Source organism: Rutidosis leptorrhynchoides, chromosome 10 (assembly GCF_046630445.1).
Source record: "Rutidosis leptorrhynchoides isolate AG116_Rl617_1_P2 chromosome 10, CSIRO_AGI_Rlap_v1, whole genome shotgun sequence".
Lineage (NCBI taxonomy): Eukaryota > Viridiplantae > Streptophyta > Magnoliopsida > Asterales > Asteraceae > Rutidosis > Rutidosis leptorrhynchoides.
Genome location: NC_092342.1, coordinates 113,732,865 through 113,756,161, shown reverse-complemented (window position 1 = coordinate 113,756,161; position 23,297 = coordinate 113,732,865). Strand labels below are relative to the sequence as shown.

At 32.4% G+C, this 23,297-nt stretch overlaps 1 protein-coding gene across 1 annotated transcript; it reads left to right on the top strand.

The window, feature by feature from the left end:
• Positions 1–19,780: 19,780 nt before the first annotated feature.
• On the top strand, positions 19,781–22,446 carry LOC139872895 (uncharacterized). The gene is made up of 10 exons (XM_071860831.1): positions 19,781–19,917; positions 20,272–20,358; positions 20,613–20,722; positions 20,844–20,962; positions 21,068–21,165; positions 21,284–21,371; positions 21,453–21,608; positions 21,714–21,813; positions 21,991–22,151; positions 22,252–22,446. Exons 2-10 carry the CDS (start codon positions 20,297–20,299, stop codon positions 22,294–22,296), a joined length of 939 nt encoding a protein of 312 aa, XP_071716932.1. The 5' UTR covers positions 19,781–19,917; positions 20,272–20,296; the 3' UTR covers positions 22,297–22,446.
• Positions 22,447–23,297: the final 851 nt, after the last annotated feature.

Genomic DNA, 23,297 nt, shown 5'->3' with positions numbered 1-23,297 from the left:
GTGGGCCATATCTTGACAAGTTTGTCATTGTTTTCATCGATGACATACTTATTTACTCAAAGAATGATCAAGAGCACGAAGAACATTTGAGAAAAGTGCTAGAAGTATTGAGGAAAGAAAAATTGTACGCTAAGTTTTCAAAGTGTGCATTTTGGTTGGAAGAAGTTCAATTCCTCGGTCACATAGTGAACAAAGAAGGTATCCAGGTGGACCCGGCAAAGATCGAAACCGTTGAAAAGTGGGAAACCCTAAAAACTCCGAAGCATATACATCAATTTTTAGGACTAGCTGGTTACTACAGAAGGTTCATCCAAGACTTTTCCAGAATAGCAAAACCCTTGACTGCATTAACGCATAAAGGGAAGAAATTTGAATGGAAGGATGAACAAGAGAAAGCGTTTCAGTTATTGAAGAAAAAGTTAACTACGGTACCTATATTGTCATTACCTGAAGGGAATGATGAATTTGTGATATATTGTGACGCCTCAAAGCAAGGTCTCGGTTGTGTATTAATGCAACGAACAAAAGTAATTGCTTATGCGTCTAGACAATTGAAGATTCACGAACAAAATTATACGACGCATGATTTGGAATTAGGCGCGGGTGTTTTTACATTAAAGACTTGGAGGCACTACTTATATGGGGTCAAAAGTATTATATATACCGACCACAAAAGTCTTCAACACATATTTAATCAGAAACAACTGAATATGAGGCAGCGTAGGTGGATTGAATTGTTGAATGATTACGACTTTGAGATTTGTTACCACCCGGGGAAGGCAAATGTGGTAGCCGACGCCTTAAGCAGAAAGGACAGAGAACCCATTCGAGTAAAATCTATGAATATAATGATTCACAATAATCTTACTACTCAAATAAAGGAGGCGCAACAAGGAGTTTTAAAAGAGGGAAATTTAAAGGATGAAATACCCAAAGGATCGGAGAAGCATCTTAATATTCGGGAAGACGGAACTCGGTATAGGGCTGAAAGGATTTGGGTACCAAAATTTGGAGATATGAGAGAAATGGTACTTAGAGAAGCTCATAAAACCAGATACTCAATACATCCTGGAACGGGGAAGATGTACAAGGATCTCAAGAAACATTTTTGGTGGCCGGGTATGAAAGCAGATGTTGCTAAATATGTAGGAGAATGTTTGACGTGTTCTAAGGTTAAAGCTGAACATCAGAAACCATCAGGTCTACTACAACAACCTGAAATCCCGGAATGGAAATGGAAAAACATTACCATGGATTTCATTACTAAATTGCCAAGGACTGCAAGTGGTTATGATACTATTTGGGTAATAGTTGATCGTCTCACCAAGTCAGCACACTTCCTGCCAATAAGAGAAGATGACAAGATGGAGAAGTTAGCACGACTGTATTTGAAGGAAGTCATCTCCAGACATGGAATACCAATCTCTATTATCTATGATAGGGATGGCAGATTTATTTCAAGATTCTGGCAGACATTACAGCAAGCATTAGGAACTCGTCTAGACATGAGTACTGCCTATCATCCACAAACTGATGGGCAGAGTGAAAGGACGATACAAACGCTTGAAGACATGCTACGAGCATGTGTTATTGATTTCGGAAACAGTTGGGATCGACATCTACCATTAGCAGAATTTTCCTACAACAACAGCTACCATTCAATCATTGAGATGGAGCCATTTGAAGCACTTTATGGTAGAAAGTGTAGGTCTCCGATTTGTTGGAGTGAAGTGGGGGATAGACAGATTACGGGTCCAGAGATAATACAAGAAACTACCGAGAAGATCATCCAAATTCAACAACGGTTGAAAACCGCCCAAAGTCGACAAAAGAGCTACGCCGACATTAAAAGAAAAGATATAGAATTTGAATTTGAAGAGATGGTCATGCTTAAAGTTGCACCTTGGAAAGGCGTTGTTCGATTTGGCAAACGAGGAAAATTAAATCCAAGGTATATTGGACCATTCAAGATTATTGATCGTGTCGGACCAGTAGCTTACCGACTTGAGTTACCTCAACAACTCGCGGCTGTACATAACACTTTCCACGTCTCAAATTTGAAGAAATGTTTTGCTAAAGAAGATTTCACTATTCCGTTGGACGAAATCCAAATCAATGAAAAACTTCAATTCATTGAAGAACCCGTCGAAATAATGGATCGTGAGGTTAAGAGACTTAAACAAAACAAGATACCGATTGTTAAGGTTCGATGGAATGCTCGTAGAGGACCCGAGTTCACCTGGGAGCGTGAAGATCAGATGAAGAAGAAATACCCGCATTTATTTCCAGAAGATACGTCAACACCTCCAACTGCTTAAAATTTCGGGACGAAATTTATTTAACGGGTAGGTACTGTAGTGACCCGAACTTTTCCATGTTTATATATATTAAATGAAATTGTTATTTACATGATTAAGTGTTTCCAATATGTTAAGCAATCAAACTTGTTAAGACTTGATTAATTGAAATAGGTTTCATATAGACAATTGACCACCCAAGTTGATCGGTGATTCACGAACGTTAAAACTTGTAAAAACTATACGATGACATATATATGGTTATATATATAGTTAACATGATTTTATTATAAGTATGTATCTCATTAGGTATTTTAACAATGAGTTATATACATAAAAATGAGACTATTAATTTAAGAAACTCGAAAACGATATATATAATGATTATCGTTATAACAACGTCTTACTAGGTACATATGAATCATATTAAGATATTGATACACTTGGTTAATTATGTTAAATGATAAGTAAATATATTATTAAGTGTATTAACAATGAAATGCATATGTAAAAATAAGACTACTAACTTAATGATTTCGAAACGAGACATATATGTAACGATTATTGTTGTAACGACATTTAACTGTATATATATCATACTAAGATATATTATATATCATAATATCATGATAATATAACAATTTAACATCTCATTTATTATAATAAACAATGGGTTAACAACATTTAACAAGATCGTTAACCTAAAGGTTTCAAAACAACATTTACATGTAACGACTAACGATGACTTAACGACTCAGTTAAAATGTATATACATGTAGTGTTTTAATATGTATTCATACACTTTTGAAAGACTTTAAGACACTTATCAAAATACTTCTACTTAACAAAAATGCTTACAATTACATCCTCGTTCAGTTTCATCAACAATTCTACTCCTATGCACCCGTATTCGTACTCGTACAATACACAGCTTTTAGATGTATGTACTATTGGTATATACACTCCAATGATCAGCTTTTAGCAGTCCATGTGAGTCACCTAACACATGTGGGAACCATCATTTGGCAACTAGCATGAAATATCTCATAAAATTACAAAAATATGAGTAATCATTCATGACTTATTTACATGAAAACAAAATTACATATCCTTTATATCTAATCCATACACCAACGACCAAAAACACCTACAAACACTTTCATTCTTCAATTTTCTTCATCTAATTGATCTCTCTCAAGTTCTATCTTCAAGTTCTAAGTGTTCTTCATAAATTCCAAAAGTTCTAGTTTCATAAAATCAAGAATACTTCCAAGATTGCAAGTTTACTTCCAAGTTTTCTAAATCCAATCCAAGTAATCATCCAAGATCAAGAAACCTTTGTTACTTACAGTAGGTTATCTTTCTAATACAAGGTAATAATCATATTCAAACTTTAATTCAATTTCTATAACTATAACAATCTTATTTCGAGTGGAAATCTTACTTGAAATTGTTTTCGTGTCATGATTCTGCTTCAAGAACTTTCAAGCCATCCAAGGATCCTTTGGAGCTAGATCCATTTTTTTCATTTCCAGTAGGTTTATCCAAGGAACTTGAGGTAGTAATGATGTTCATAACATCATTCGATTCATACATATAAAGCTATCTTATTCGAAGGTTTAAACTTGTAATCACTAGAACATAGTTTAGTTAATTCTAAACTTGTTCGCAAATAAAAGTTAATCTTTCTAACTTGACTTTTAAAATCAACTAAATACATATTCTATATCTATATGATATGATAACTTAATGATTTAAAACCTGAAAACACGAAAAACACCGTAAAACCGGATTTACGCCGTCGTAGTAACACCGCGGGCTGTTTTGGGTTAGTTAATTAAAAACTATGATAAACTTTGATTTAAAAGTTGTTATTCTGTGAAAATGATTTTTATTATGAACATGAAACTATATCCAAAAATCATGGTTAAACTCAAAGTGGAAGTATGTTTTCTAAAATGGTCATCTAGACGTCGTTCTTTCGACTGAAATGACTACCTTTACAAAAACGACTTGTAACTTATTTTTCCGACTATAAACCTATACTTTTTCTGTTTAGATTCATAAAATAGAGTTCAATATGAAACCATAGCAATTTGATTCACTCAAAACGGATTTAAAATGAAGAAGTTATGGGTAAAACAAGATTGGATAATTTTTCTCATTTTAGCTACGTGAAAATTGGTAACAAATCTATTCCAACCATAACTTAATCAACTTGTATTGTATATTATGTAATCTTGAGATACCATAGACACGTATACAATGTTTCGGCCTATCATGTCGACACATCTATATATATTTCGGAACAACCATAGACACTCTATATGTGAATGTTGGAGTTAGCTATACAGGGTTGAGGTTGATTCCAAAATATATATAGTTTGAGTTGTGATCAATACTGAGATACGTATACACTGGGTCGTGGATTGATTCAAGATAATATTTATCGATTTATTTCTGTACATCTAACTGTGGACAACTAGTTGTAGGTTACTAACGAGGACAGCTGACTTAATAAACTTAAAACATCAAAATGTATTAAAAGTGTTGTAAATATATTTTGAACATACTTTGATATATATATGTATATATTGTTATAGGTTCGTGAATCAACTAGTGGCCAAGTCTTACTTCCCGACGAAGTAAAAATCTGTGAAAGTGAGTTTAGTCCCACTTTTAAAATCTAATATTTTTGGGATGAGAATACATGCAGGTTTTATAAATGATTTACAAAATAGACACAAGTATGTGAAACTACATTCTATGGTTGAATTATCGAAATCGAATATGCCCCTTTTTATTAAGTCTGGTAATCTAAGAATTAGGGAACAGACACCCTAATTGACGCGAATCCTAAAGATAGATCTATTGGGCCTAACAAACCCCATCCAAAGTACCGGATGCTTTAGTACTTCGAAATTTATATCATATCCGAAGGGTGTTCCTGAATGATGGGGATATTCTTATATATGCATCTTGTTAATGTCGGTTACCAGGTGTTCACCATATGAATGATTTTTATCTCTATGTATGGGATGTGTATTGAAATATGAAATCTTGTGGTCTATTGTTACGATTTGATAAATATAGGTTAAACCTTAACTCACCAACATTTTTGTTGACGTTTTAAGCATGTTTATTCTCAGATGATTATTAAGAGCTTCCGCTGTCGCATACTTAAATAAGGACAAGATTTGGAGTCCATGCTTGTATGATATTGTGTAAAAACTGCATTCAAGAAACTTATTTCGATGTAACATATTTGTATTGTAAACCATTATGTAATGGTCGTGTGTAAACAGGATATTTTAGATTATCATTATTTGATAATCTACATAAAGCTTTTTAAACCTTTATTTATGAAATAAAGGTTATGGTTTGTTTTAAAAATGAATGCAGTCTTTGAAAAACTTCTCATATAGAGGTCAAAACCTCGCAACGAAATCAATTAATATGAAACGTTTTTAATCAATAAGAACGGGACATTTCAAATACATGCATCTTTTATTTTTTTCCGAAATAGACACAAGTACTTAAATATATATTCTATGTTGAGTTGTACCTTTGTATATATCCCTAATAGTCTGGTAACTATTTGTTACATGTGGTTAACATGTAAGCGCGAATTCTATTGATAGATCTATTGGGTTTGACAACCCCACTCGGGTTAGTTAGCACTAGTTCACAACGGGTGTTTAGTACTTCATTTTACTACACTTGATACGGTGTAGAGATAACTTTGAAAAGGGAATATGCACGGAAAACATCTGTTAAGTATAGTTACTGGACGCTCAACAATATATAGAATATTTTTGCAGAAACGTTTATAACATGAAATCTTGTGGTCTATTATTATATCTTATGCTGGCTTTAAAACCTATATCTCACCAACCTTTGTGTTGACAGTTTAAGCATGTTTATTCTCGCGTCTTTAATAGTCTTCCACTGATTGCTTGCTCATGGTGTTGCATGGCGCCGTTCATGTTTTTGTTTAAAGAAAGTTGCATTCTGATAAACAATATCTTTGTTATGTAATATTATGTCCATGTTGTAATATTCCAAAATTTATGTATTCGGGGATCATTTCTCAAATGATCACCCACACGTTTAAAACTTTCATTTATATATGAAAGGTTTGGTCATTATGAAATAAGAATGCAATATTTTATCAAATGTATCATATAGAGGTCAAATACCTCGCTATTGAGATCAATGAATAACGTACCTCGTTTATAGTAATATGGACGGGTTGTTACAGTTTAACAAGTATTGATGAAACAAGCTTATTAACTTACCTTTAGGTGGGAGAAAATACACCAACATATGTGATGATGGCTTCAAATTCGGCAGAATTGCTCGTTTTTGAGTTAACGAAAAATTCTTCGCGGTGTGGAATTACTTATCAATGGTTGCTTTAGACCGACATCCTTTTCTGATCACTGCCCAATAATTATTATAGATGATGATAAAAACTTCGGGCAAAAATTTGTGAGAGTTTTTTTACGAATGGCTTGAAATGGATGATGCTGAACAGGTGATACGTGAATCATGGGCTGAACCTGTAAGCGGTGGAAATCGTAAAGATTTCATTTTGCGTAACAAATTGAAAAAAAAACCCCCAAGTTTGTTTTGAAAGCTAAAAGCGTCCATAAATTTGGTCAACTTGACGGTGAGATTAATGTTTTCGAAACTTGGCACAAAATCTAGAAGTTAAAACAAAAACAGTTATGCTTAACGACAATGAACAAGCTTAATGGTGAAATGCAATAAAGGAGTGGTTGACAAAAGAAAGGGTAAAAATTAACATGTTAAAGCAAAAATCGATGGTTAAATGGATTCTTGATGGGGATGAAATACCAGATACTTTCATTTGTTCATCAAGAAAAGGTATAATAAAAAGAACATTCAAGGTCTTCATTTTAATGGTGTTTGGAATGAAGATCCTACTGCAATCAAAGAAGATGTTTTCAACCATTTTAAAAATATTTTTGAAGACAAGTTAGAGTCGAGACCAAGCTTAGAGGATCTTATATATCCTTCTGTATTACACGATGAAGCAAATAATCTTGAATCACCCATTACCGAAGCTGAGATAATTGAGGTCATAAATGATTGTGGTGGGGCAAAAGCCCCAGGTCCAAACGGATTTAACTTTCATTTTTTCTAAAAATATTGGGACGTTATTCGGGTGGAAGTTATTGATGCCATCACATGGTTTTAGAATAATGGCGAATTCTCTCGAGGGTGCAACACATCATTTGTAACTTTGGTCCCTAAAAAATCCGACCCTATCGAGCTCTTAAATTACCGTCCTATTAATCTAATAGGTGGTTACTATAAAAGTATTGCGAAAATTCTATCGAATAAACTTAGGAATGTTATTCCTGGACTTGTTGGGTCGGAGCGAAGTGCCTTCTTAAAACAAAGGTACATTCTTGACGAGGATCCCGATTTGAAATGAATCCTTGGAATTCTCAAAGTCAGCTCGAAAAAAAGGTCTAATTTTTAAGGTGAATTTCGAGAAAGCTTTCGATAGCCTGAATTGGGGTTTTCGTTTGGAGTAATGCAGTGTATGGATTTCGGCTCCAAATGGTGCTCATGGATTTTAGTATCTCAAATCAGCTTCTATCCCCATGTTGGTTAACGGGTCCCCGACACGCAAGTTTTCCATCAGACCGGGGGGGGGGGGGGTGTCCGTCAGGGTGATCCATTATCTCCCTTTTATTTATTTTCGCCGTTGAGGGGCTTAAAAATTCTTGTTAAGTCAGCTGTCGACAGGAACATTTACAATGGACTGGAAATTGGTTCCGACAAGATATTGATCTCACATTTACAGTATGTGGATGACACTATATTTTTAGGCGAATGGTCCAGCTTTAATGCGCGCAATCTGATTAATGTTCTTAAGTGTTTTGAACTCACTTTCGATCTCAAAGTAAATCTCCACAAAAGTTGTCTCTATGTTGTTGGGGGTAATCATGATATGGTTGATTTGCTAGCTAGACGTATGGGTTGTCAAGCGGGTAAATTTCCATTTATTTACCTTGGGCTACCTATTCGGGCTAATGTGACGACCCGGAAATTTCCGACCAAATTTAAACTTAATCTTTATATAATTCCGACTTGATAAGCAATGAATTTTTAATAAATCTTGAACCTCCGGAAAGAGTTTTACACAAGCTTTTGTTCACCCTTTTATTCCGACGATTCACGAACGTCATAACTTGATTTAATTGTTTAATTGTTTAATTATTGTGTATATATATGGATTTATATATATATAACTTGAAAATATAATAATTAAATATCTCATTAAGTATATTAACAAAGTATTGTATATATATTTTCATACTACTAATTTAAAGAGTTTTTAAACAATATATATGTTACTATTTAAACGACGTAATTAACTTATGTTAAAATGTATTTACATATAATGTATTACGAGTGTAAATACATCCTTACAAGTATTGAATACACTTTATAATATACCAATACATATAAAGGATAGCTATACTCGTAATTCTGTTCAATTTTCTCAAGAATTCTACTCGCATTCATACGGTATTTATACCCATATTATACACAGCTTCTAGAAGTATTTACTATTGGTACATACCAATAAAAATCTACAATTATTTGTGTAATATGTCATCCATGACCTAATCAATTTAATATGTCATCCATGACTTAATACATTTTAACTTATCTTAGATATTTTCACTAAAAGCCAAATTTTCAAGCCTATAAATAAGCACCATTTCTAACTCATTTTTACACATTCATTTTCCAAATTTTAATTCCAATTTTCACACACACTTGCAAGAACTCTCTCAAGTTTTGTTCTACTACTTCTTTCCAGCAACTTTACATTCTAAACTTGAGGTAAAAACTCTACTTCAATTCTTGTTTAATTCATATGTTTATAGCTATCTATATAAGAGTTTATAAACTAGAACATAGTTTAGTTGATTCTAAACTTGTTTGAAAAACTAATCTAATCTTTCTAACTTAACTCTAATAACACTTATTTATATGTATTATGATGTTATATTATGTTAATATAAGAACTTATAACTTGTACATATGAAGAACACCTTGAAACTTAACATATATCCTTTAATCTCCATTTAGTAAAAAGCGGGCTGTTTTGGGTTGGGAATTAAAAACCTATTTTAGACTTTGAGTTCGAGGCTAAGACTTTGGAAATATGTTAATATATGTAAATAAGACTTCCAGTATTTTTTTCATGATTTTAGACAAAGTGGAAGTATTTTATCAAAAATCATATATTGGGTGGATGCCGAGATTTTTCCAAATCTGTCCACCGACACAAAAAGAGGGTAAAGCTCTAAAAATTACTACTTGGGATGAACTTTTAGAATTGATTTTGTAAAATTGACTTCTTAAGGAATCCATAGCAATTTGATTCACTTTAAACAGAGTTGTAATGAATATTTGGCGAGCAAAACAAAATCTGCTAAAATTAACGTGGTATGGACGAAATTTATATTATAAAAACTATATTAACCATATCCTTGTTAACTTTTCCTATATCCTATATATATTTGGACATGTTATCATTAGTATAACAATATATTATAATCTTGATTAATTTCGAGATTGTATATATATAATAATCTTGGTACGTTCCATGACAATACGTGCACAATACGTTTTGATAAATCCTAAGACAATACGTACACAATACGTCTTAGTTAATTCTAAGACAATACACATACAATACGTCTCTGGATTGATGCAAGACAATACGTACACAATACATCGTGGGGTAATTCTAAGATTATATATATATATATATATATATATATATATATATATATATATATATATATATATATATATATATATATATATATATATACCGATTATTGGACTGTTGAACTGTTGGACTTTTCGAACTATTTTGGACTACTAAACTTGACAACTTAAATAATTACATGTGATTGAAAATATAAACTTAAATAATCACATGTGATTGAAAATATAAATAATCACACGTGATTGAAAATATAAACTTAAATAATCAAATGTGATTGAAAATATAAATAATCACATGTGATTGAAAATATAAACTTAAACAATCACATGTGATTGAATATATGATATGAACTTGCTATATTAATTTTGTTCACATGTATTATTATCTGAATCGTTATTATTATTATAGGTTCGTGAATCCAAGAACGACGACCATATTTTTAATAAGTTAAAAACTTATTATTAATATACTTTTACTACCGTGAGTATATCGTCCCATTTTTAAACTCTACAAATATTTTGGGATGAGAATACATGCATTTTATGTTTTACGCCATGGACACAAGTACTTAAAATATATTCTACGTTGAGTTGTACCACCTTGCATATCTTCCCTAATAGCTTGGTAACTAATATTTACATGTTGTAAGAACATGTAAGCGCGAATCCTATTGATAGATCTATCGGGTTTGACAACCCCAACCGGGCTAGTCGCTCTAGTATCGTAAACGGTTGCATAGTACTTCGTTTTTACTACACTTGGTACAGTGTAGGGAGATTTCATAATAAAGGGAATATGCCACATTAATGGTTAAGTATGGTTACCGAAGCGCTCAATAATTTATAGAATACTTTTATACACTTGCGAGTGTACATATATTTATAACTATGAAAATCTTGTGGTCTATATTTATATCGATGCTAAACCTATATATCTCACTAACCTTTGTGTTGATTGTTTAAGCATGTTTATTCTCAGGTTCTTAAGAAAATCTTTCGCTGTTGCATTATCTGAGCAAGTTGTGCATGGAGTCTCATGCTTTTGTTTAAATGTAGTGTTGCATTCAATAAAACCTTTGTCATGTATTATATTCGATTGTTATGTCACGTGTGTAGTATTTAGAAACCGATATATCATGGGGATTATTTCTTAAATAATTGTCCACTTGTTTAAAACATGCATTATGTATAATAATGGTGTGCTTTTTATGAAATGAATGCAATATTTTTCTAAAACGTATCATATAGAGGTCAAATACCTCGCTATGGGACCAATGAATAACGTATTGCGTTTATAGTAATACGGACGGGTCGTTTTAGTTGGTATCAGAGCGATGGTCTTCGCGAACCAGGTCTGCATTAGTGTGTCTAACTGATAAGTCGTTAGGATGCATTAGTGAGTCTGGACTTCGACCGTGTCTGCATGTCAAAAGTTTTGCTTCTCATTTATGTCGAAAATTACCTACTTATCATCCTTAGGAAATTACCTGCTTATCATTCTTAGTCTAGACACGTCTTGCTACATTGATTGTATGAATAGTGTATAGACAAAATTCATATCTTAGCATATCTGCTAAATCATATCTTATCGTATCTATTACCGTAAACTTTGCCTGACATATTCCGTAAATTCCTCCGTAATCTATGAAATCTTTTGATCTATATATATAGATATTCTATGTAGTTAGAATACCACCCGATAGCCGGAAAATTATTTCGTATCGAAAAATCCTTTATCAAATCGTACGAAATGGAATTCGTCATCAGTTCAAGTTCCTCGGATTCCGAAATTGAATCCCACTCAAGCTCCGAAAGCAGTGTGACTGGAATGGATCAACCAATCAGCCATCATCTATTCTGGATGAATTGGGGATGGATTCGTAGCCTCTTTAATCATTGGAGACAAGAAGAAGGCGATCCTTTCCATCCACCACATTGCCCTCTTGGCGAAAAACCTGAAGCACTTACCGGCGAACCTGTCCGAAACACCATTTTCTCTCTCATTTCCAGAGTATCTCGTCACGATTATATACTACACCAAATTCTAGATCTTATTTATCCGCTCGTCCGAACCGACAATCACCCCGGTGTAATAGAAGAAGTCAACGAGCTTCGCGCTCGGGTAGTGGCTTTGGAGAATATAGTGCAAAGGTTACAAACACCAGCAGCAGCACCAGCAACATAACCAGTATCACCATCAACAACATCAACAGTACCATTACCACCACCAACAACAACCGCATCGCAAACCTCAACTTCACAATCTGTCCCATGAGCATCGACGTCATACGCCCTGTAGATACTAAGGAATACCACAACGATGAAGTATTGATTTATAACTTCATTGGGAAAACATTCTACGACGATTATGTAATTTCTAAAGTTTAGAAATTATCTATCCTAGCCTTAACCATAAATCAAATGAGTTTAATTTAATATTAACTCATTAAATCTATATTACATCTGAAGAAATATACACATATATTTCCATAAAGAATGTAATAAAATTCTTTTGTACAAAATATTAATTGTGACATTTTTTTTAACGGGTAGGTAATACCCGAGAGATATATAAATTCACAATTAATATGTTACATTCTTCAAATCTGATTCAGCAAATCATCCATTATACTCCCTACTTTCACAACAATATACATTCTTTTATAGAAATCAAAACAACCATACTCATTCAAAAATCTAATTACATATTCTGATTTTGAAATCGCCGAATTCAATTCAAGATATAACCGGTATCATCACTCTTAGATTCTTACATCTTTCAAAGCTATACTTTGACTTCAAAACTGTGTTAGAACATCGTATGTATATTAACGATTATAATCTGTGTTCAAGACCTTCGAAATACCTGAAGACACTTCAAATAATGAACAATCGAGATGATGATCCAACCACATGTTATCCACAGTTACGTACCTGAAAAACTCTTGAAACCAAAGTCATAATTTAACACGTATCCATGTCAGACCTTTTGGCATTTACTAGCTAAAATAACTTTTCAATCCCTTCTAAAAATAGACGGTTTTGTCACAGCTCCAGCAAACCAACTTCAATTGTTCATTCGAATAAGCCTTATTATAATGATTACCCCTTCATCATTATTACTGGGGAACCTTTCATATCTCGCCACATTAGCAGTAAACTTATTAACAACTTCATTGGTCTTTGACTTTCCGAAAAATCTTTATATTTATCAAAACCCCATCATTTACTCATCTGCATCTTGTAACGAGAATTTCCATACGAATCATCGGGAATTAGCAATCAGTATTTGAAATCTCGCAGCATGTCCACGCCAACAATTATATGTGTCTATCTTCTGGACTTATATACTTTGAATGTGAAGTTTCTGAAAAACACCCTAAACTGCGAACTAGTTCTCGAAATGCTGATAAAGCAGCAAAAACTATAAACGGCGTTAACAGTAAAAAGTTTGATGATAAAGAGTAGTGTGTTGGCAAAGCTCGGAAAAAGAGAAGATTTGGTACTGAAAAATACGGATTGAGCAAACCATTAAGAAGGCTGTGGATAAATCACAAGGACGAAATCTACCTTCAAAGAATCCAAATGATTCCGTGTCTGCTAAAGTCATTATCGAATACCTTGCTCCTGACTCTAAACCCTTACGGACAATATTCTTCATCATCCTCTGATATTAGAAATTCTAAGATATCATCGTATCTTTCATTATAAACATCCTCCATATTTCTGAAGATATTTCCATAATTATTCTTATCTGAAATCATTTACCTCTTCGCGCTGTCTGTATTACATCATAAAAGAAACTATTTTATTTTCTAAATTCTGAAACTTTCGAATTTAAAATAGGAATATTTTTGAAGTAGTGTTGGGAACTGAAGCATGAACTAGTATAATATAATGACATTTGATCAACGTGATTATATTACAGTAAGTCATGCTGAGTTTCTAAATGGAACGTGATGATTCACAGATCATAACGTCATCATGTGCTATGTTACACGACTCTTGTATTCTCTTTAACCTCTAAAATATCAAGAAAATATTTCTTGATGATTCGGCCTTTTCCGAGGTATTCTAGTAATTTGACAAGTCAAGATCGTGCCATTACAATTTTCTTCTTAGAACATTAACAATGTTCATTCCGAAATTCATATATGCGAATTCTGGACCATTACAAGCGGTGCTTAATCGCAAGAAGAAAAAACGAAAGGACAAAACTCCGAAATAGAAATTGGGGTATAAATTGCAGTAAATAAAAGAGAGCATTAATTGGGGATGACAATGATTATAGAAGACAGAAGCAGGGACATCGAAATATAAGGGAAGATATAAAACCCAACAACAACCCAGAAACTATAAACCGTATATATCGATGCATATAGCAATATAAAGACATGGGAGAACTAAAAACAATATAAAACCAAGAGTATAGTAGAAGTAAATAGATTCTTCTGGAGGTAGATGAAAAAGAAGAACGACAGATATGAAAGTGAGGAGTATATCGAGAATCAGCACTGGATGAAGCATATTGACGAATAATTTTAAAGTAAGAATTGAGGGAGAAAGAATAGAAGGTGTGAATTAAAAGGAAATGAAGGAGGTGGATTTATAGTGAAATATCCGACAGAAAAAACGAGATGAATCATCGCATTAAATCGAAGAAGATCATAATTTCCTTAATCACTGAAGAATCAAATCCTATATAGATTACAAAGATTTTCTTTAATCCGGAGATCAACCGTGATGACGTCAAAAGATAAGACGAATCCCTATTTTCTCATTTCACTCTTTTACGATAGCTTCACTCATACGTTTCGAGTAATCGAATTATTTTATCCATATTTCTCAATCATGATAAAACCCTATGAATCAACTTATATTCGTCATAATAACATTCTTATTGTTAGCCATGACGACCTCGATCAAATTTCGGGACGAAATTTCTTTAACGGGTAGGTACTGTGACGACCCGGAAATTTCTGACCAAATTTAAACTTAATCTTTATATAATTCCGACTTGATAAGCAATGAATTTTTAATAAATCTTGAACCTCCAGAAAGAGTTTTACACAAGCTTTTGTTCACCCTTTTATTCCGACGATTCACGAACGTCATAACTTGATTTAATTGTTTAATTGTTTAATTATTGTGTATATATATGGATTTATATATATATATAACTTGAAAATATGATAATTAAATATCTCATTAAGTATATTAACAAAGTATTGTATATATATTTTCATACTACTAATTTAAAGAGTTTTTGAACAATATATATGTTACTATTTAAACGACGTAATTAACTTATGTTAAAATGTATTTACATATAATGTATTACGAGTGTAAATACATCCTTACAAGTATTGAATACACTTTATAATATACCAATACATATAAAGGATAGCTATACTCGTATTTCTGTTCAATTTTCTCAAGAATTCTACTCGCATTCATACGGTATTTTTACCCGTATTATACACAGCTTCTAGAAGTATTTACTATTGGTATATACCAACAGAAATCTGTAATTATTTGTGTAATATGTCATCCATGACCTAATCTATTTAATATGTCATCCATGACTTAATACATTTTAACTTATCTTAGATATTTTCACTAAAAGCCAAATTTTCAAGCCTATAAATAAGCACCATTTCTAACTCATTTTTACACATTCATTTTCCAAATTTTACTTCCAATTTTCACACACACTTGCAAGAACTCTCTTAAATTTTGTTCTACTACTTCTTTCCAGCAACTTTACATTCTAAACTTGAGGTAAAAACTCTACTTCAACTCTTGTTCAATTCATATGTTTATAGCTATGTATATAAGAGTTTATAAACTAGAACACAGTTTAATTAATTCTAAACTTGTTTGAAAAACTAATCTAATCTTTCTAAATTAACTCAAATTACACTTATTTATATGTATTATGATGTTATATTAAGTTAATATAAGAACTTATAACTTGTACATATGAAGAACACCTTGAAACTTAACATATATTCTTTAATCTCCATTCAGTAAAAAGCGGGCTGTTTTGGGTTGGGAATTAAAAACCTATTTTAGACTTTGAGTTCGAGGCTAAGACTTTGGAAATACGTTAATATATGTAAATAAGACTTCCAGTATTTTTTTCATGATTTTAGACAAAGTGAAAGTATTTTATCAAAAATCATATATTGGGTGGATGCCGGGATTTTTCCAAATCTGTCCACCGACACAAAAAGAAGGTAAAGCTCTAAAAATTACTACTTGGGATGAACTTTTCGAATTGGTTTTGTAAAATTGACTTCTTAAGGAATCCATAGCAATTTGATTCACTTTAAACGGAGTTGTAATGAATATTTGGCGAGCAAAACAAAATCTGCTAAAATTAACGTGGTATGGACGAAATTTATATTATAAAAACTATATTAACCATATCCTTGTTAACTTTTCCTATATCCTATAAATCATTAGTATAACAATATATTATAATCTTGATTAATTTCGAGATTGTATATATATAATAATCTTGGTACGTTCCATGACAATACGTGCACAATACGTTTTGATAAATCCTAAGACAATACGTACACAATACGTCTTAGTTAATTCTAAGACAATACGTATACAATACGTCTCTGGATTGATGCAAGACAATACGTACACAATACGCCGTGGGGTAATTCTAAGATTATATATATATATATATATATATATATATATATATATATATATATATATATATATATATATATACATATATATACCGATTATTGGACTGTTGGACTGTTGGACTTTTCGGACTATTTTAGACTACTAACCTTGACAACTTAAATAATCACATGTGATTGAAAATATAAAATTAAATAATTACATGTGATTGAAAATATAAATAATCACATGTTATTGAAAATATAAACTTAAATAATCACATGTGATTGAAAATATAAATAATCACATGTGATTGAAAATATAAACTTAAACAATCACATGTGATTGAATATATGATATGAACTTGCTAAATTAAGTTTGTTCACATGTATTATTATCTGAATCCTTATTATTATTATTATAGGTTCGCGAATCCAAGGACGACGGCCATATTTTTAATAAGTTAAAAACTTATTATTAATATACTTTTACTACCGTGAGTATATAGTCCCATTTTTAAACTCTACAAATATTTTGGGATGAGAATACATGCATTTTATGTTTTACGCCATGGACACAAGTACTTAAAATATATTCTACGTTGAGTTGTACCACCTTGCATATCTTCCCTAATAGCTTGGTAACTAATATTTACATGTTGTAAGAACATGTAAGCGCGAATCCTATTGATAGATCTATCGGGTTTGACAACCCCAACCGGGCTAGTCGCTCTAGTATCGTAAACGGTTGCATATTACTTCGTTTTTACTACACTTGGTACAGAGTAGGGAGATTTCATAATAAAGGGAATATGTCACATTAATGGTTAAGTATGGTTACCGAAGCGCTCAACAACTTATAGAATACTTTTATACACTTGCGAGTGTACATATATTTATAACTATGAAAATCTTGTGGTCTATATTTATATCAATGCTAAACCTATATATCTCACCAACCTTTGTGTTGACTGTTTAAGCATGTTTATTCTCAAGTCCTTAAGAAAGTCTTTCGCTGTTGCATTATCTGAGCAAGCTGTGCGTGGAGTCTCATGCTTTTGTTTAAAAGAAGTGTTGCATTCAATAAAACCTTTGTCATGTATTATATTAAATTGTTATGTCACGTGTGTAGTATTTGGAAACCGATGTATCATGGGGATTATTTCTTAAATAATTGTCCATTTGTTTAAAACATGCATTATGTATAATAATGGTGTGCTTTTTATGAAATGAATGCAATATTTTTCTAAAACGTATCATATAGAGGTTAAATACCTCGCTATGGGACCAATGAATAACGTATTGCGTTTATAGTAATATGGACGGGTCGTTTTAGCTAAGATGAAGAAGGTTGATGATTGGGCACAGTGATTGAAAAGTTCAATTCAAGACTACCAGATTGAAAAATGCATTCGTTATCATTTGGTGGTAGATTAGTCCTCATCAAATCGGTCATCAATAGTCTTCCATTGTATTATTTCTCGTTATTCCCTGTCCCGTCTTGTGTGTTTAAATTACTCGAGTGTATGAGAAGATTATTTTTTTGGGACGGGGATTCTTTGGGCTAAAATATACCTCGGGTTAAATGGGATTATACAATTTCACCTTACGGGGCTGAGGTTCAAATATTAGTTCACTAAAAAGTAAAAAAATTTGACCTCTTGAGCAAGTGGTGGTGGAGGTTTAAAACCAAAACCAATTTCTCATGGCCTAAACTTATTCGCAGTATTTATATAATTGATGGTGGCCTTCGGTCGGATAGTGGGCTTGCTCACTTCCGACTGTTGGTATTTGGAATAACATTGCGATTGCAGGTTCTCAAATTAACGAGATGCAAATACGTTTTATGAACTCGTTCAAAAAAGTTATTGGTGATGGTGGTGCAACTTCTTTTTGGAACGATCATTGGTGCGGTTCGAATAGACTGTGCATCACATTCCCAAGACTTTTTAGTTTGGAAGTAGATAAAAACTTCATGGTCAAGAATCGAGTATGTTCATCTACATCAAATGGCATCAATTTTGTGTGGAATTGATCTCGAACACCCATTGGTAGAACATGATCATAATTTGATAATCTTTGTACTCTGATTTCGGCATTTTCTTTTCATCTGCATAACGAGATTCAATAAGATGGGATCTTTCACCTAACGATTTGTTAACTATTACGAAATTATCCGAAATTGTTGATGTACAGCTCCTATATTGCAGGTTCATCACGTCGAGAATCATTAAAAAACAGCCTCATTACCAAGAAGATTGAACTTTTCGTGTGGAGAGCATTATTAAAACGAATTCACGTTCATGTTGAGTTGAATAAAAGAGGGATTGATTTGCGTAGTGTTAGATGTCCCATTTATGACGATGATCACGAATCGGTGGATCACTCTCTGATATTTTGTAACTTTTCCTTGGATATTTGATCTCGTGTATATAATTGCTGGAGTCTTGAAAATTTTTCTAACCTCAGTATGGGCGAAATTCTTCAGGGTAAAGCTTCGTGTCAAATGTCACCTCTAGGCTCGAAATTATAGCAAGCGGTGAAATAGGTGAGTGCGTATTTTAGATGGAAGAACCGGAACATGAAAGTCTTTCAAAATAAAGACTCGAGTGCCCCGGTGTTAGTCAACGAAATCCAAGTTAATTTCTTCGAGTGGAGCGTAAGTTGAAAGGTCGAAAACTAGATTGGCTCATGTGGTTATCGAACCCGGCTTCTTATCTCGATATCGGCTAAGCTTGGGGTGCATTCTCTACATTCACTACTTTGTATTTTTTTTTTGTGTATCTAAACTTCGTGTTGGGGGCATTGCTTCTGTTTTAACAGTGGTTGTGCTTTGCCTTTTACTTTCTACATTATATTGTGAGTAATATAAGCTTTGCATTTAAAAAACAAAAATTGAGAAAAAAGTGATATCCTATTCCGGTTATTATGTTGCGTAAAAAAAAGAAAAAAAAAAAAAAAAACTTTATTTATGTTACAATTGAAGACTTTTTGGTGGCTAATTTATAAAAAGTAAAACTTGTAGTATTTTTTAGAAAATAAACTAAAACCCTAACCGGCTTTCTCACTAATATCCCGTCCCTTTGCGTAAACCCTTCCCTACATCTCTGCCGTCACCGGCGTCACCGCTTTCCGCTGTTCCACCGCCACTTCTCGAAACAAACGATACTAAAGCTCATCGCACGTGTCAGGTAATCATTTTGACCTTTTTATATTGAGAACCGTAATATAATCGAAATCAACTGCAGTATTCGTTTAGTTTTTAAAATTAGGGTTTTTCAATTTTCGCTACTACTAGCTTCTTAATTCAGTGGTATAGTGTTTATCTTGTTTGAATAATGCTTAATTTTATATTATTATATAATATACGGAACATATATGATCAAATTAATGTATATTTTGCATATAATGTCTAAAGATGTTTAATTGTTTATCTAGGGATTTATTTGTTTTAGTTTTTTTGGTATTATAAATGTTATCAGTATAAAAGATATCCTTTTTATTTAATTATAAATTATAAATCTCAATGTTTGAATTTTGAACAGGTGAGTTGTTGAAGTAAGTTCAAAAATGCAGAATGATGAAGTTATATGGCAAGTTCTCAGGCATAAGCACTGCAGTTATATGTCCAAGTATGTCTAGGGTTACATGTTTCTATATGTATTGACTCTAATTGAAAATCTATTATAGGTGTTACAAAATCAGAACTTTTTATCGTGAATTTGTATGTGTCTATTTAACCTTTTTAGCCTTGCAAATCAGCCGGTTTTGATGATGTTAACGCCAAAGTAATTGGATGCATACAATTGCAACAATTGGAACTTTGAATGAATGGTTTTATAGAAACATCTAAAACTAATGCGTTTATCTATTTTTTCAATAACAGAATTACAGGTGGGATATTTTGTCGGAACCCTTACAATTTGACTGGAGTTTGTAATCGAAGCTCATGTCCACTCGCTAATAGCCGTTATGCTACAATTCGTGATCATGATGGTATGGTTCTTAACATTGATGTAGATTGATGTGGCAATTTAATGTTTTTTTTACACACTAATGCATGATGAATTTTCATTTATTGTTTTCTGATCTTACCGTCAAATTCTGTTTTTTGCAGGGGTCTTTTACTTGTATATGAAAACTATAGAGAGAGCTCATATGCCAAACAAGTTGTGGGAAAGAATAAAGTTGCCTCGCAATTATGAAAAGGCACTTGAAATTATTGACAAAAATTTGGTATATTATGATAGCTTGTTTCAACAGTTGTGTTTATATTCAAAATGTTATATGAAAATATTGAAATTTGAAATTAAATTGCTATCGTGTAAATTGTGTTGACAGATGTACTGGCCAAAGTTTCTCGTGCACAAGACAAAACAAAGGTTGACTAAAATGACACAGATGCGGATACGCATGAGGAAACTTGCGCTCAAAACAAGGTTGGTTTATATCTTTCATATTTCATTTCAGTTAATAGTTTTAAATTTTTTAGTGTTTTAGCTATTTCATTCCATTATATTGGTCGTAATCCTTATCTGTATGTGTTTATATATACAGGGAGAAAGTAATGACAACTCCTAGAAAAGAAAAGAAGAGAGAATTGAGAAGAGAAGAAAAAGCAGAACGAGCAGCCGTTTTGGAAAAGGTGACGTTTTTTAACCATTTGTGATTTTATCCTATTTTAATAAAGCTTTATAAACTTCTAACGAGAATTATACTTTTGCAGAATATTGAAAAGGAATTGCTTGAGCGTGTGCAGAAAGGGATGTATGGTGATATTTATAATTTTAATACAGAAGCGTACATTAAATTTCTTGATCGTCATGAGAATGATCTTGTTGAGCAAAAAAACCAAGAAATGGAAAATGAAGATGAGATAGAAGTTAGTCATAGGAATATTGATTTTATATTTTCTATATAGCTATTGATGTACATGAGTGTTCAATATCTTTGTTTCGTTTTTCTAAATGTGTTTTTGTTATAACAGCCGGAAATTGAATACGTTGAAGGTGATTATGAAGATGAAGATGAAATTGAGGATTTTGATGGTCTTCCAACTGAAGAAGGCTCAGACGATGATGATGATAGTAATTTATTTATTTATTTATTTATTTATTTTATTGATGCCCGTTTAATTGAACCCAGCCATCTTAAATCAGAGTATCATCTTATATTCTTATATATACCATGAAAATGTTAATAGTGTCAGATGTATGTTTTTGGTATGGATGATAACACGATAACGCTGTAATGATCTATGGCAGATGAAGATGATGATGAAGAAGATGATGATGATGATGATGATGATGACGACGACGATGATGATGAAGTGGTGGTGCACCGGAAAAGGGGAAGACCAGATTCCAAATACGCTCTTAAGAAAAAGGAGAAAGATGCTAAGAAGAAGAAAGGAGTACATGTTGAGGTACTTGCTGTTAACGACCGATCATCAGTTTATTAAAAAATAAGCGTGCTTCGGTTTTTTTTTATTTGAATGTTAATCTGACATCATGTTGATTTGGCAGGTTGAATACGAAGGAACGGATAGGAAGCAGAAGGCTATTATATGAGTGGGAACTTGGTGGTTTTTTTAGCTTGTCAAATTTAAAAAAATGGTGGGCGGATTTATTTATTTTCAGATCTCAACAGTGCGCGAATTTTGTCTGGATATGGATTATGTGTTGTAGAAGTTTTGTTAAATTTTACCTTTACATTTGCAATTCTTGAACACTTAGGATATTATCTTTTTGAAGCTTCTGCAAGCACTAATGAGCAAATTAATTAAGCCGGTTTATTGATTAATTGATACTTCAGCAAGATTAGATTGTGTTATGTGGTTTGAAATCATGGAAATATCAGTAGTTATGTGCAACAGTGGAAGTATCTTCATCTCATGAAACATTAGTTTATAAAACTTAATTAAGATATCCCTTTTTATTCTTCACATATTCTACAATGTTCAATAGAGTAGAGGAATATTTGAGTATTTTTGTTATTTATTTTGGCAGACGCTGGTGCTGTTGTTGTATGTTGCTTGTGAACTCTGCAAGCCCTGCTTAAAAGTTCAGTGGTTCGAAATCTCGTTTAATTATACTTTAATGTGTGTTTTAAAACTATTAGTATATGTAAATTCAGGTATAAAAGAACTTAAGGTTAGTCGAAGTTAACCTATTAAATTATCAAAGGAGTTTCTTGATCCCTTAAACAAGCAACATGAGCTTGAATAATCATTTTTACGATCATTGGGTAATCTTTTTTTTTTTTTTTTTTTTTGGCGAAAAAACAACACTGACTATATAACTACTACTAGGAAAAACTTCATCAAATAAATGAAGCCCCAACCCAAAAACACAGTGAGCATAACCATGAGCTCACAACTCAAAACAAGAAATCGAGAAAAACATAACCACCAAAAAAAGAAGATACAAATTGATTTAGATAACGAAAAAAAGAGGGAGCCCAATCAAAACGCCGAAGAAAGATTAGGAACGTTTTCGAAAGACAAGGTTTCAACAGAACAACAGTATAAGCTTCAGGTAAAATATTCAACATATAATAAGTTTGGGCTTGG

Coding starts and splice junctions, on each gene's coding strand:
- LOC139872895 (XM_071860831.1), top strand. CDS start 20,297: ATGCAGAATGATGAAGTTATATGGCAAGTTCTCAGGCATAAGCACTGC. Junction 20,963..21,067: donor AAATTATTGACAAAAATTTG/GTATATTATGAT, acceptor TTGTGTTGACAG/ATGTACTGGCCAAAGTTTCT. Junction 21,609..21,713: donor AAAATGAAGATGAGATAGAA/GTTAGTCATAGG, acceptor TTGTTATAACAG/CCGGAAATTGAATACGTTGA.